This window comes from Somniosus microcephalus, chromosome 31 (genome assembly GCF_052327205.1).
Source record: "Somniosus microcephalus isolate GS21.2 chromosome 31, FLI_Smic_1.0, whole genome shotgun sequence".
Classification (NCBI taxonomy): domain Eukaryota; kingdom Metazoa; phylum Chordata; class Chondrichthyes; order Squaliformes; family Somniosidae; genus Somniosus; species Somniosus microcephalus.
The window spans coordinates 38,883,594-38,900,185 of NC_141017.1; the positions used below are offsets into that span (position 1 = coordinate 38,883,594).

General features: G+C 45.8%; 2 protein-coding genes across 3 annotated transcripts in view; one reads left to right on the forward strand and one right to left on the reverse strand.

The window, feature by feature from the left end:
- Positions 1–16,592, forward strand: part of spc24 (SPC24 component of NDC80 kinetochore complex) — a 179,217-nt gene that overhangs the window by 46,214 nt on the left and 116,411 nt on the right. Inside the window, exon 5 of one of the 2 annotated variants that reach the window (XM_085971891.1) lies at positions 4,568–4,642. In XM_085971891.1, coding sequence (XP_085828017.1) covers positions 4,568–4,640 — 73 coding nt within the window. In that variant the 3' untranslated portion in view covers positions 4,641–4,642. Of the gene's footprint in view, positions 1–4,567; positions 4,753–16,592 lie in introns of those variants that run through there. The other variant, XM_085971890.1, reaches the window with a different exon arrangement.
- On the reverse strand, positions 10,582–15,486 carry LOC147097781 (sphingosine 1-phosphate receptor 1-like). Its single transcript, XM_085971883.1, has 2 exons — positions 15,357–15,486; positions 10,582–15,033 (listed from the first exon to the last, which is right to left on the reverse strand). The coding sequence occupies exon 2, from the start codon at positions 14,558–14,560 to the stop codon at positions 13,436–13,438; it is 1,125 nt and encodes a 374-aa protein (XP_085828009.1). The 5' UTR covers positions 14,561–15,033; positions 15,357–15,486; the 3' UTR covers positions 10,582–13,435.

The following is a 16,592-nucleotide window of genomic DNA, read 5'->3' on the forward strand; positions in this document are numbered from 1 at the left end:
CGCGACACTTGCCCGGATGACCGTCATAGCGCTCTGGCGCGGGTAGGCAAGGCTCTTGGTGAGTCTGGAGGTCAGCGATCGGTGGGGTAGTACCCAAAGGAACTGACTGAGGAGGAACATCCTGAGCAGAAGCCACAGCAGCTGGGTGTTGAATGGTCTGAGTCCACGTATTTACCTTGTCCGAAATGCTTTGGAGAAGTTGCTCAAGGCGGCTGAGGAAAGCACCTTGATGGGAGAGAATAGAACGAAATTCCTCCATCACTGCTGGGTCCATACTGGCTCAGTCTTGCTGTCAGGGCGAGGCTGGTTCTGGACCCAAGTGCAGACAGACGAGGCGAGAAGCAGGTATGCAGTCTTAAATAAAAGTACTTTACTAGAATCACACAGGTAAACAGTTAGAAACATAGGAGCTCAAGACAAGCTACCACTAGGCAAACGGCTTGTCAAGACTGAGCACAGAGGGAAGAAACCACAGAACTTAAATACAAGCAAAAACAGGTGAAACCAATAAACCTGGGAAAAGGCAGTTAAGTAATAAACACAGGAGAAACTAACAATTAGCAAAGGGAAAAAAACAAGTGAAGGTGCCATCTAGGGGTTACTGAGGGAACTAACCAGCACCCTCACACTTAAGTGTGTCATTTGGTGCATGGATAACTATATACTTAGACGTATCACGCTATATTTTACTCGCTAGGACCCAAACACTGTTTCTCACTAATTGACATCAGTGGCCAATATAACTGAGCATATTGCAATTAATGTCTCAAACTACAAACTAAAGGCATCACCACACTAGGTGAAACAATTTCCAATGTTTTAAATGTTATTCACTCAGGGCTATGGTAGAAGGGTCTTGACAGTAATCTGTAGGCTGTGTCTCATAAACTGCCACCCCTCGGATTATAGATGTGGTTTCAAGTGACCAATAATTCTCTTCAGGGTTTTGGGTCTGTGCATACTCATACAATTTATATTATGAATCTCCTCAATAAGTTAAAAAAACTTGCATTTGTAGTACCTTTCCCGTCCTCAGGACATCCCAAAGCGCTTCACAGCCAATTAAGTATTTTTAAAGTGTAGTCACTGTTGTTACGTAAGCAGACACAGCAGCCAATAGCACAGCAAGATCTCACAAGCAGCATTGGAATAAATGACCAGATACTCTGTTTTGTTGGTGGTTGAGGGTCTTAAAATACATAAGAGTGCTGAGTAAGCTTAAGTGGAGGTAAAAGATCCTATTGCATTATTTGAAGAAGAACAGGGAGTTCTCTCGATATTGTGGCCAACATTTATCCCTCAACCAACACCATCAAAAACAGATCATTTTGTCATTCATTCATTGATTTGCTGTTTATGGAACCTTATTGTGTATAAAATGGATGGCACTTTTGCCAACACAACAGCTAAGGAGTAATCCATTTGTTGTGAAGTGCTTTGGGATGTCATGATAAGGCGATAGACAAGTGCAAGTTCTTTCTGTCTTTAAGCACAGAACAGCATTGTTTTTATATGGACAGGATTTTGAAGCTGGGCCTGGAGAGGCAAAAGGGAATGACGGTTACAAGTAAAGGGAGGAGGCCATTTCAGTATAGAGCAGGATCACTACATCCTTGCCCTTGAACCAGCAAGAATTGCCTTGAATAATGTTGATCAATAATGGAACCTTGGCTGATCATATTTTCCTCCTTCTCAGTCCAGGGGCACTGGTGCCAATTGTTGTGGCCACACTGCCATCCCAAATGAGATCGGGTAATAGCACAAGCTGGTGATCAAATATGGGCCCTTTCTGGTCTATATAGTTCAGTACCATACCACATAGTGATTTATTTGTTGAGTCATTGGTGTGCTTGCTCCCCCAATATTTAAACTGGATAAAGAGGGAGCAAAAATAATGAGACAACCAATAATCAACTGTCTCTACCTCTGATGCCCTTCACTGTCTCTCATCCTGTTCGTCCCCAAGGGCCGGAGATCTGAGTGATTCTGGCACATAACTGGATTAGTCATCCATCACCAGACCTGGCTGGGCCAGGCCTCACTCTCCTCTGCCAAAACCACCCACAACACTAGGATCATCCTGAAGAGCAAAGATAACCCCCCGGCTTCTTTTCTCCACTACCAACTGCCAATTCTGCCCCTCTAGCCTCACCTCTAACAACAAGTGCAAGGAAATCATGGAGTTCTTTGTCATCAGGATACACACCATCTGTTCAGCTGCCTCTGCTGCTTCCCCCTTCCCCATGCCCATCAAGCCAGGCTCCCCCCAGCCCTGAACCCCCATTAGTTTTAGTTCCTCTCCCATCTCCCACCTCTTTGACCACCCTTTTGGTCATCCTTCCTAATATCTTCTTCTTTGGCTTGGCATCCTTTGTTTGCCCCTTACACCTCTGTGAAGCACCTTGGAGCGTTTTCCTATGTTAAAGGTACTATAGAAATGTATGTTGTTCTCATTTCAGACCACCAGGGGCCTCTCCTGCTGTACTTTAATGATTCATGTCTGCGGTTTTTAGTACATTAGTAAATTCTTTTTTTTCAAATTTCTTTCTATTTTGCCCCTCCCTCCCTTCTTGATGACACTGCCTCCTGCCGGTATACAGTTCCATTGATGCTGGCCACCTTCACTGAACTGAATCTTCTTGACATGTGAGCCTAGACAGTGAAATTGACTGTGCAGCACATTGCAGCAGGGCCCAATCCTGTACTTATCCAATATCCACTGGTATGGAATTACCAGTCGGTGTCATTGGAAAACTCTCAGCAGCGGGAACTCGCGTTCATTTTTCTCCTCCCTAGCCCAGGGGCACTGAGACATGCTGTAGGACCCAACTGAGAGTGTTGGGCCACTACTGGCTGGTCACAGCACATTGTTGGATGGCATGAAAATGCTTACACTTGCCCAGATGTTGTTTCAGCATCTGTCTGTGGTGAGCTGAAACAATATGTGACTGTTAGAAATATTCCCCCTCGCCCCATGTTATTTAGCTCTGTCTGTGACCCAGCCATAACCTGAAATCCATGGTAAAAAGTTACAGTGCAGTAATGATGACCTTAAGGTGTCTTTTCTCAAGGCAGCTTGAGTCCAGGTTAACTTTGAGTTGTTACTGTGATGGCGCAGATGCGAGTTCATGCAAACATCCCTCAGCTACTCTGCTGAGCAGAAAGTAGAACTGTGAAGAAACAGCTGAAGCCTGCGATAGTTGGCCACACTCACTTAAACACGACACTGTTCCAAAAATAAAGTATAGGGTAATAATATTTCACTCAATTATAAAACTGTTTACTTGGCAGTAACTCCTACCAGCTCTGAGTGGTCTGGCTCATCCAGCGCTCATAACAGTTAGTTTATTACAAAGTTAAAATTATCTTTAAAATAACTCACTTAGTCCTCCGCCCTAACCGCTTTGACTAATATTCTGTTGCGAGTTCTTCAAAAACTGTGATCGAAATCAACTTTCCTATCCCAGCACAGACTTGCAGTAAACAAGTCTTACCATTGCAATGTAAGAATTCTAATTTTAATTCCCTCAGACAAAAGGAGCAGAACATTTGTGGGTGCGTTTTGTACTCATCAAGATATGGTATGTAAATACTGGGGAGTGGAATATTTTTCCACCTTTTGTCTCCATTTTCTACATCAAGGACTCCTAAATCAGGTACAGCAGTGGTCTGATGCAGAGTATATAATTTCATCCTCACCGCTCCATTAAGTACCTTGGGTCAGATAGAGCATCGATACAGGGTTAAGACCCCTCAACTCTGCACCAGCAATATGCCTTAACCCCAACCTTAGAAGAGCACTCCAGGTGCACCAGTCTAATATTCCCACTTCCAACACCAGTCATCCCTTCAGACCTTTCTGACTGATAGTGGCAATTTAATGTTGAGAAGTTTGTACTAAGTTGTGTGTGTTCTGTTGTCTTGTGCCCAACAAGTGGCGAATAGCATAGATGCATTTAAGGGGGAGCTAGATAAGTACATGAAGGAGAAAGGAATAGAAGGGTATGTTGATAGGGTGAGATGAAGTAAGCTGGAGGTTCATGTGGAGCATGAACAGCAGCATCGACCTGTTGGGCCGAATGGCCTGTTTCTGTGCTGTAAAATTCTATGTAACTTGGGACCCTTACAACCAGCAGAGAGAGGAGACATGCACCATAAATAAAAGCTGGATTTGAATTGAGATCCCAGAGATGAAAGGAGTGCATGAAATAAAAACAGAAAATGCTGAGAATAAACATTATGTGTATCAACAGAGATTAAAGTTTTAGTAGAGACCCATCCTCAGAACTCAGGAAAGGAGAGTGTGTATGTCAAACAAATGTTTTTGTCTTATAATACTCCTGTAAAGCGCCTTGGGACGTTTTACTATGTTAGAGGCGCTATATAAATACAAGTTGTTGTTGTAGTATGTCCACTACCATCTAGTGCTGCAGAAGATTTTATATATGAATAGTCGATGGAGCAGTGTGCAAAAATCGGACTCAGGCCCTCGTTATTCTTTAATAGAATTGTAAAGTTTTGACTTGCCTGTGACGTTAATCAGCATTTGAATTCCTTATACCAACAGGCCTCGTGTCCAGTCTCTGCTGCTGTTACTTCCAGAAGTAGCTGATTGTTCTGGCTCTGTGATAATGCAGTAATGGTAAGGTACTACGCCCCTGTTCTCTCTGCTAGTCCTGCTGCAGTGCATTGTTTAGTTTGTTGTTGTACTGTTATTAAAGTTTTGACCACAAATAATCCATAGTTCAGCGGAACCACTAAAAAGGTGAATGGGAGGAAAATAACAAACCCCTTAAAAGCAGGAGTCGCACCAAAAAAAGTTGTCTTCCCTTTAAAAAAATATTTCCGTTACCTCACCCTTTCTGAATATTTGCCCATAATGTTTCTGTTATCTTCCACTTTAAGTTTAATTTCAAACTGACATTAAAGAAATGAATCAAGTGAACATTACAAACCTGGTGGTTTAGCAGATACGCCGCTTTCTGCAGCTTGGACCTGCCCTTCTCTGAGCAGCTACGGCAGCACAGCCTGAGGAGTTTTGGGAGATGTCTAGAACTCAGCCTGTCTGAAAACGTTCAGTGGGCAGCCTGACAGCACACCACCTTGCACATGCCATGATTCCCGTAATGGCAAATTCTTTAGAACCTCAGGCTCATACAGGCCTACAGCGTAGGTCACTGATCTACATATCCCATATGATTTCTTTATTTTCATTCTTCCCTTACTCCTCCTGTCAGCAAGACAGTGTCTCACAAGGGGTAAAATTGAATGTTTGCAACTCTCTGGTTATCCACCAAAGTGTACATACTTCAAGGGTATGACCCATTGGGCTATTGGACAATAAGAGCATGGATCACTCTGTAACAATCAGGAGCAGCAATCCTGATTGACTTTTCCTCTTCTTAGCTCAGGGCGTGGAGACTAATGTTGCTCAGCTGAGATTAGCTAACTCAGCACAGACAAGGATTCAATATGGACCATCCTGGTCTGTGTGGCTCAGTGCCACACCACAGGGTGCATTAACCCACTGGGAGGGAAGCTGTTGGAGATTTACTGCACTACAGCAATGTTCACTTAAGGTGGGTCACATATTAGTTTAATTACTGCTTGGTTATATACTGCTGTGGCTTTTTAAATTATATTTGACTTAAGGCAGTAAGAATCTAAGTGGATGGTTACTTTTTGTTGGCAGGGTAAATGCCTTTGATGCAGAACAAAGCTATCCCACTGGTGATGTCAATCCCCAACTTTAAAGCTGAAACAGACATAGCAATATTTTAAAAAATCGTCCTCTCCAATCACCTCTGTATCTGCTCAGCCACTCAAAGACTGGCAAGAATAATGAGAGGTGTCCGCCCTGTGTCTGGTTCAATAGTTTGCCTGCTGTTGTAAATCAGGAAACATTTGGAGGCAAATGCATATTCCTATATTCAAACAGAACCCAAATATCATCAAGTTTATTTGATAGTAAATGTCTGGATACTTTAAGTTCCTGACAGTCCTGCTGTTTACTATTGGTGCTCTTGTTATTGCATGAGCATTTAGAAATATGGAGCTGTGTTTGAGATACAGCTGGTGGCAAGAGTCGCTTCTTCCAGAATGGTTCTACATATTAGTGGGAAAAGATGAATTAGAAATCCCATGTAGAATCTTTTAAAGCTTGTGTTTGTTGCTCTTGAATGTAAAAGAAATAGGTAGACTGACATGTGAAATACCAGCAGATGATGCTCAGGAAATGTTTAAAAATACAACGATTTAAAATATGCTGCTGTAAAGTAGTTGACTCAGATGAATTAATTATCTCTCAGCAAAATTAATTTTGTGGAAAAATACTGGCAATCTTGGGTTGTGCATAAATATAATTAATATTAATATTTTCTGGACAGTATCTCTTATAGACATGGCTAGCATGGGAGAGAAAGAGCTCTGCTCACTTTGTGTAACGACACTGTAAATGTGTTCAAAGAGAAAGTATTTATCAGTTTGTTACAAATATTGAGCAGAACTTTGCATTTGTAATGTGACTATACTCAGCAAGCAGAGCGGCAGTTACCAGCAATAAGTGTCAGCCGTGGCGCAGTGTTAGAACTCTGACTCTGAGTCAGAAGATTGTGTTTTCTAGCCCCACGCTAGACTTTGGTACATCAGCTAGGCCAGGGTGGGAAATTTTTTGGGCAGGAGGGCCACTTAACAAGTTTTGGTGAGCTGTTGAGAGCCGCACACCAATGTTTTGGTCACGCACCAATCGCAAGGTCCTGTGCAGGCCGCTCACCAGCTCCTGCCACTGGAAGAGATCTTTGCTTTCCCAAATTATTTGGAGAGAGTCCTCGACTCCTATTTTAAAGTCTAGCAGCAAAACCAACCAGTTACTGAATGGCAAAACTAGATTTGCCTGGAGTACATGACCCCACCTGTTCACTTTTTGTTAAGTTCCTGTTATCATTGCAAAATACATAATATTTTGGTGTACATTTTCTCAGAGCATGTCATTTTTTCTTTAAATTTTCTCCTTTTTGTAATTTTTCTCTGTGTTAACTTTATCAAGGGTTCCTCACTCTGCTATAAAAAACATCAGAAACCTAAGCAGGAAGAAGTTGGGCTTCTCCTTGTGTGCTGGAGAGAAAGTGAAAAAGAGAGAATTAGTGTGCAGATATGTTTTTGGGAAGGGGGGTACATAAAAGGTTCAAACTGGGACAGCTTTAACTGTGGAGCAGCGTTAGCTTAAGGGGATGGGTTTATTTATATCGTATAAAAAGGCTCTTAATTTGGCCTCATTAAATGTCAATCTGCGCTCTTTTTGACAAAGTCACCATATCAGCAACGTTTGATGAGGAATTATTGCTCTTTCTGATGCATGGGTGGATTACTTGTGAATACTTTGTTTTATAACTTGAGCAAATAGTATAGACCACAAAGACCAAAAGTGGAAGGGGAGAAAATACCTCTTCTTTGAAAAAAATAGAGGGGATGGGATTCGCCTTCTGATACTTTTTATACATGTCAAATAAATTTCAGCCACAACTGACAAGAAAAATCATTTTTTCTGTTTGTGGGCTGATGCCTGAGCTCTTGCTCGGCCTGGCAATGCACTCGATTTGTTACGAAGGAATGGTCGGAATTGGTTGCGGTTAAATAAGCAATGGAGATAAAAGTGAATTTCATTTCTCGTGTGACTGACTTTCAGAGTTGCAGACCTCCATCAAGAGGCAAAAACAAAGACCCAGCAAGAAATCGGTTTAGGACCCTCACCCAGGGGGGCCGTGATCCAATCCGTGACTCCAGGCTGCCTTCTGTCCATCTCAGCCGCTGGTCTCCATAACTTCACCTGCCATCTCGGAATCCCATTGCTTGACTCCCCTGCTGCCTCGGAGACAACGCCCCGCCTCCTGACGTTACATGGGGTGGGGTCAGGCCTTGAAGCCAGGCCTTGGGGGACCAGATAGAATGAACTGGGGGACCGGATAGAATGAGCTGGGGGGCCGGATAGAATGAACCGGGGGACTGGATAGAATGAACTGGGGGACTGGATAGAATGAGCTGGGGGGCCGGATAGAATGAACTGGGGGACTGGATAGAATGAGCTGGGGGACCGGATAGAATGAACTGGGGGACCGGATAGAATGAACTGGGGGACCGGATAGAATGAACTGGGGGACCGGATAGAATGAACTGGGGGACCGGATAGAATGAACTGGGGGACCGGATAGAATGAACTGGGGGACCGGATAGAATGAACTGGGGGACCGGATAGAATGAACTGGGGGACTGGATAGAATGAACTGGGGGACCGGATAGAATGAACTGGGGGACCGGATAGAATGAACTGGGGGGCGGGATAGAATGAACTGGGGGGCCGGATAGAATGAACTGGGGGACCGGATAGAATGAACTGGGGGACCGGATAGAATGAACTGGGGGACTGGATAGAATGAACTGGGGGACCGGATAGAATGAACTGGGGGACCGGATAGAATGAACTGGGGGGCCGGATAGAATGAACTGGGGGGCGGGATAGAATGAACTGGGGGGCCGGATAGAATGAACTGGGGGACCGGATAGAATGAACTGGGGGACCGGATAGAATGAGCTGGGGGACTGGATAGAATGAGCTGGGGGACCGGATAGAATGAGCTGGGGGACCGGATAGAATGAGCTGGGGGACCGGATAGAATGAGCTGGGGGACCGGATAGAATGAACTGGGGGACCGGATAGAATGAGCTGGGGGACCGGATAGAATGAGCTGGGGGACCGGATAGAATGAGCTGGGGGACTGGATAGAATGAGCTGGGGGACTGGATAGAATGAGCTGGGGGACGGGATAGAATGAGCTTGGGGACCGGATAGAATGAGCTGGGGGACCGGATAGAATGAGCTGGGGGACCGGATAGAATGAGCTGGGGGACCGGATAGAATGAGCTGGGGGACCGGATAGAATGAACTGGGGGACCGGATAGAATGAGCTGGGGGACCGGATAGAATGAGCTGGGGGACCGGATAGAATGAACTGGGGGACCGGATAGAATGAACTGGGGGGCCGGATAGAATGAACTGGGGGGCCGGATAGAATGAACTGGGGGACTGGATAGAATGAACTGGGGGACCGGGTAGAATGAGCTGGGGGGCCGGATAGAATGAACTGGGGGACTGGATAGAATGAACTGGGGGACTGGATAGAATGAACTGACGCTGGCTGTATTTTGCCTGCCAATGAGCTAGACTGACACTTCAGTGCAGTAATGGTGCCGTCTTTCTCAGGTGGATGTAAGAGATCTCATGGTGCTTTTCAAAGAAGACTAGGGGAATTCTCCCAAGTATCCTGGTTAATATTTATCCCTCAACCAACACCACCAAAAACAGATCATCTGGTCATTATTGCATTGCTGTTTGTGGGTCCTGGCTGTCACATTATAACAGTAACTCCAGTGACTACACTTTAAAAAGTACTTCATTGGCTGTGGGATGTGCTAAGATCATGAGAGATACTACATAAATGCAAGTTCTTTCTTGATATGAAGCAGAAAGGAGGATCAGAGTTGCGGCAGTTGGCATTCACTCAACATTCTGAGTTCACTTTATGAGGGTTTTGAGCCTGTAGTGGGAATGCATTGCAGAGCAGGGAAAGGAGACAGAGAATGAAAGAAACAGCAGAGGGAAGAAACAGAGAGTTCTCTGAAATCGATTTGAGACGGAGGACAGGTTATGGGTGGAAGATTCAGTACTACAGTGTCGTTTAGTTAAGTTTTTATGACAGCCTGTTGGTGTGCTATATATATCTTTCATAATTTTTTTAACCGAGAGCAAAAATATTTTATTGGGTCAGTACCCCCTTCTGCTGCTGAAAACAATCCTAATGTGAAAATGTCATTTGCCCAACAACTGGACTGCAGAGCTTCTGCTCTCCTTTACTCCCATTTACTTTTCCTTTCCTGTTTACTCCTCTTTCGGACTGAAGATGTTGACTTTTGTTGGGGTTTGCCAGGACTTCTCCCAAGTGATTATTCTTCATGTGTAAACCTGGACAGTGAATCTCAGCTGGCTATTTTACTATAGAGATCATCACAGCCAGCCTTGATCTGTCCTCACCTGACATCCACACATACGGACTTTCCAGCAGGGATCACTCAATATTGATCTGGAGCAGGGATCCTGGATGATTCTTCCCTTGTTTGCCTGGGGTGCTAAAGCCAGTTATAGCTTTACTACTGCCTCCTGTCAAAGATCAGCTAACTCAGCCGAGATGAAGGATTGCACTGGGACTTTCTGTTCTGTATATCTTAGTTAATCACAACATGGTGCATTGACTTGCTAAACCATCAAGAGAGCTGTGCTCCCAATTTCTATGGAAGAGATTACCAAGATGTATTCTATACTGGTGGACATGTCAGTTTATTAAACTGGGTCTCTGCTGTCCCATCTGCTGCCTCTCCTGTCTGCAAATTCCCTCCCTTTGTGTGTAGGAAATGGCTGACCTCCACTTGCAGAGGGAGCGCCTGGGTGACATTCTGTGCCACACAACTCTTTGCAGTGCTTTGCAACACCTATTACCTACTATATTAATGTACTGTATATAATAAACACACTTGTTGTTGAGCAATAAAACTTTATTCAAAATTGCAGAGCAAAGCATTTAAATTAAACATTCTCATCCACAATTCTCACAGCTGAAATCCTGTTTATAGCTACACAATCACTTTAAATGGATCATTTTCTTGGGGGGGGGGAGGGGGATATTTCATAGTTTAGAATCAGTTTTGGAATAACCTGAATCATTCCTTCCTGGGCAGTGTCATATCCTGAGCCAAAGCAGAAGTTACTGTCACGCAGCTGAATTGCTTCTGTCACTGCCAATGCCAGGCTCCGATACATTAATGACGGAGTAACTCCTTCCACACAGAAAGTGGGATGCTGTGATATGAAGGGATCAATGCCACTCAGTGGCCTGGCTAGTCCCATGAGATGTGACTGGGAAGTTCAGGTGCTGCCAGTCCAGGCAAAGGACAGACAGCCTCAGAGGACCCAACATTATATAACACTTTATTCTGTCTTGCAGACTTACAATAGAAACCGACTCTATGACATAGTGCCGCTGTGAGTATTGTGTGTCTTCTCCAGCATTCCCAGAGTGGGAAGGTGAATCAGCTAATCCCAGGCCACACACAGTATTAGCAAGAAACACCTGTGCTCTGTGTGACTCCACCTCCTAGGAGAGACTCCAGCAATTGCTGGTCTATGCTGATCTAAGGGGAAGAGGGAGGTGGGGGAGAGTTGGGGGGGGCTACAATTGGCCACAGAGGAAATGTGGGCAGCCTGATTGCTAACCAGCAACCCCTGCTGAAAAGTGCATACGTGTGGACATTGGGTGAGGACAGGGTCAGGCTCGACTGGAATGTCTCCCGCCATCATATTGCCTGTCGACACTCGAAGAATGAAGGCTGGGATGAGGTACTGGAGGGCACCCAGCACCCATGGAGCCAAACTATCAAAGAGCTGGCAGCTTCAACTGAGAAAACTGCAGAAACAGTTGGATAAAAAGAAATATCAGGTACAAAAAATCTACATCAGTATATTACAGTAATGTGACAAGGCACCTCTGAGTATTTCCTTATTAATAGTAACTCCTTGCACTCCCTTCATGTCAGCTGATGAAGCTTAGGCTTGTGACTGCATTTCTCTACCTCCAACAGGAGCTTAGTGCAATCTGACAAGAAATACAAATGGCATCATCTGTCCCTGAGCCATAAGATGCTGCTTGAATTAACCAGCTGTAAAGAGAGAGACAGCTTGTTGGCTTCTGATGTGTTTTGGATTGTCCAGAACAGACTGGAACTGAAGCTTCCTCAAGCCCACCTGGCCCAAGATGACAGGTAGAGTAACCCAGTGGGAAGACACTTGGTGCAATCCTGAACAGCACTGGCTATTTCCTACACTGCCCCATCCCCCACTTCCATTTAAGGGAACTACCTTGTGGTGATAACAATCATGGATCCTGAGCCACAGCCAGGATTTACTGTTAACCAGTGATTTTAATACAGTGAGGTCAGGTAAACCCTGGAAAGGACACAACCATTCAAACTGGAGATCTGAGAATGTGCAGTCACTCCATACATACACGATAAGGAGGCAGTGGTAGTGGCACACTCAGATTTTAATCCTATCATGATTATGTGTTGACCCTCTGACACAGTCACTTCCTGGGCCTTATACTGAAGAAGATTATCTGGATACTGATGCGCTGAGGGCACAGCAGTAGTCTATGTACACTTAGGTACTTTATTGGGTCTCGCTGAATTGCTCTTGCAGAGAGCCGGCACGGGATCGATGGGCCAAATGGCCTCCTACTGTGCTTTAATGATTTTATGATTTATATCAATATCGCCTTCCAAGTGGCATTGCCAGCAGGATAATATGATCACACTGTGGGATTCACTCTAAATCTCCGCATAGATACATTCAATGCGTATTATTTCCTAGCTAGTACAATGCATCAGTGTGACATGCAGTTTCCAGAAATGTTTGATACTTGCAGTTGCCTTTAATTTTAAGCGATTTGGGACCTGCTTCAGTTACAATCTTCCCAGGGCCTTGTTGCCCAATTTGGAGTAATTCTGTATCGCTGAGTTTGAATATTCGCCCTCTGCTCTTTCACGGAGTGAGTCAAGTTTTGGTGCATTAACTCAGGGGTTCAAGCTCTCACGGACAAGGTTCTACTCCAGAGTGTCAGAGTGCTGCGTGAGCAGAGCTGCCACAGTCCAACCGGATTGGAGCAAAGAATATCACGTTGGAGGACGGAAAAGCGGAGGGTTTCTGGCGCTCAGTATAAATGTACAACATTTATGGTACTCGTTGAGCAACTTTATACCTTGCAACACATGAGGGTGGAGCCGCAGAGAGCTTCCTTTTACATCTACAATATCCACGCAGTTAGATGTTTGTGGCTAATTGACTGGATGCTTCCATTTCATGGACACACTGCCAGGTTGGTTTGTTGCAGGTACAGTTCCAGACTGTGGTGCGGATGTTACAAAGCTTTTAAAAAAAAGTCTGATTGATCTTTTGATGCTACATGCATTACATGTCCATTTTAAAACAAACTACACAGATCCGATTTTGCAAATATTCTACATCAACTCTTACATATCCTTAGCTGTGCTGGAGCCTCTGAAAGCTTTTCAATGATAACTGGGAGCCGGTCAAAGTTCCTGAGCCCCCTCCCTGGCCGCCCACGGTTGCTGGTATTTTTACTGTCCCAACATTACCATTCTCTTCATTGTGCACCAGAGCAGGTTTGCATTGCTTGTTTGACTTGCTAGCCTCCGGTCCTCCCTAGAACGCAAGGCAGGGAAGCTGAGCTCAGTTCCCCGGGTGGAGGCCACCTGTGCTGCTGGCCGCACACGTCTAAAGTCACTGCCATCCTGGGCACTGCGGCGATTCAAGTCAGGCGAGTGAGGTTCGCGTAGGGGATTGAGGTCCGCTGCCAGAGGACAGGTTGGTGTTGAGGGGCTCATGCCTGTGGGATGACCTGTCCATCTGACTGGTGCTGCACTCGGAGATCAGGACCCCGCAGCACTTAGCCTGCTCGCCGTCTTTGGTCAGACACAGCAGCCGCACGATGGCTCGGCGCATGTCCTTGCTGGTCAGAGTGTAAATGATGGGATTCAAAGCTGAATTAATCATGGCCAGTCCCAGGAAATAATCGGCCTTGTAAATAATCCAGCAGTTGCCCACTGCACAGGAAACGTCCACCAGCAGCACCACGAAGAGCGGCAGCCAGCAGACGATGAAGGTGCCCACCACGTAGGTGACAGTTTTCAGTAATGCCAGGTATTTCTGGCTTTTCCTCAACGCCATGCTTCTGTTCGTGCCCACATCGGGGCTGTTGCACTTCACTAAACAGTAAATCCGAATGTACAACATCACGATTGCAAACAAGATTAAAATAAAAACCAGAATGCAAACCAGAATGTAGCTCTTGGAGTACAGTGGCAGCACGGTGGAGCATCCTGACAGGTTGCCAATACAGTTCCACCCTATGATCGGGAGGCTTCCGAGGAACACCGAGAAAGACCAGTCTGCAGCTACAAAGAGACGCGTCCGGCACTTCTTGTCCGCATTGTACAACTGCATCCTCATCATGGTGATATGCCTCTCCACCGCGATGGCCAGGAGACTGAAGACCGAGGCCGTGAGTGTGATGAAAACGCCGCCCTCTCTCAAGAACCACAGGATTGGGGTCAGCTTCAGGGTATTGGCACCGGACAGCAAGATGTTGACCATGTAAGCGACTCCTGCCAACAGGTCAGATAGAGTCAGGTTGGCCAGCAAGTAATACATGGGCGTGTGGAACTTGCTATTCTTCCAGATGGCTACGAGGACCAGCAAGTTCTCCAGTATTATAAAAACACAAACTATTAGAGACACGATAGCGTGCAACTTCAGGCCTGCCTTGTATCGGCCCGGAGTCAGCTTCCCAGTGTAATTATAGTGCAAGGCCACCGTCTCATTGTTGTAGTATTCGCTGAAGCTCAGTCTTGCGTTCACTGCCGTGACCCCCACATCCATTCTTCCTGGCCTTGTAACACTGATGACCGATGTTCACTTCTGTCCTTTATCCTTCTCAGAACTCCAGAATGACTAGCCGGTCAGAAAATCGAGCTGGACATCGGCCCGTAGGGGGTTAAGTGAGTGAACGGATTATTGATCTTTGATCTGATGACTGTTCCTGGGTTGCTGCCGCTGGGCCAGTTGGTGCCACAGTTTCATGCAGTGATGGGACTGGAGAAATGGAGACCAGCCCTCAGCGAGTCCTCGGTACCCCAGCTCGGTGTAAGGCTGATATTTGGAGAAAGATCCTCAGTCACCCCGAGGATCTGTGCTTGGGACTGGGTGGAGTATCCGGTATTGCGCCGGACTGCCGATGCTCTCTGGACGGATTCTGCAACTGTTGGGGGGTCCACGAGAGTCACCGGGAGTCTCCCGGTCTACAAACTGCTCCCGGATCCGAGCACAACCAGGAGGTAATCGGCAGCACAGCCCTAAAGCCAGGAGAAAGCAAACATTTAATACAGAAAATTCCCCCAAATAACTATTATTAATACTCAACTCCATCAAATATTTACTTTTTATGTCCTGATAGTGTTTTCCAATAAAATTGAAAGTCCCCAATAGTTTCGTTTTAAATATAGATGAGGGCAGAATGCGGGATATTCGCCTCCTGCGGTGAGACGGAGTGTGTAACCCGGTGTAGGAGTTTGGGAAGTGATTGAACGCTAAGCGAACGGCAGTGCAGTTTAGACACCTCTAATCGCACTGCAAAAGATTTGATTATATCCAAAAATCGCAATCCGAAAACACTTACCGTGCGATGTGGAAATAGCTGTTCCCTACAGCGGTGGCAGAATTTTCGGTCCGCATGAGCTGACTGAGCTACTCTGGAGACTGGCGGCTGCTAACAGCTGGCAGTGTTTAAAGGGCCGGGCCGGGGCCAAGCCGAGCCAGGCTAGGCTGTCGGGGCGGGCCAATGGACGGTGGGAGGGTTTAGGAGCTCTTACTGTCAGGGCTGGGAATAAAAACAGACAGCAGCTCAGTCAGCTTCTGAAAAAAGACAGGTTAACCTTTGGAGTGCAGACACAGGGTCAGAACTGGTATAGGAAGATGGGGCAGCCATAGATAGGACAGGCCGAAACAGACGGGAGGGGAGAACAGCAGGTAAAGGCTGAGGAGAGATGTGCTAAGTAATGGTACAAAGAGAATGTATCAAACTCCAAATAGATTGTTTCAAAACTGGAAAGAGGTGTAAAGGACCTTAGACTGCACAAAAATCATCTCAGGCTGTGAAAAGACATTCAAAGGACAATAGGGGAGTAAACAGCCCCAGAATGGAGGGTGGAGGAATGTGACTATGGGTCGGCAGTTACCGTCTGTAAGTTGCTAGTGGGCGTTCAATGCGGAGTGTAAGAGGAAACTGAGTATTGGGGTAGATTTTCCGGTCCTGGTGCAGAACCAGCAGGACTGCATAGATGCAAGCAAAGCACTCATCATCGAACTGGCCTGTGCAATAAGAGGTCAGTTAATTAATGTTTGACCTGCAAGCTCCCTGTGCAGATTGGGCTGGTACAGGGTGCTTACTTATTGTGGGGGCAGGGTATCTGGTGTAGCAGCAACTTTAAAAGGGGAGCAGAATGTCCATTAGCAGTACAGTCGTTTTTCTGTACACATGATAGAAGGAAGAAGAGGAATAATAGGATAGTACCTATTGAAGTTGCCGTCCTTGAGGTGCTATTGGGACTACCTGCAGCAAAGGAGGATTACCCTTTTGGAACTGAGGGATACCTCCCTCACAATACAGCTGCCCACAGTGAATGGGAGTAGGAGCTGGCTGAAAGGATGAATACTTTCTCCACATGTCCAGAGGTTGTGGGAGTAAATGCTTAAGAAGTTTAAAACAAAACCAAATATACCGCGGATGGTGGAAATCTGAAATAAAACCAGAACCTGCTGGGAAACACTGAGCAGGTCAGGGAGTGTCTGTGGACACAGAGTTAACAGATGCCGCCTGACCTGCTGACTGTATTCCAGCAGTTTCTGGGGTTTT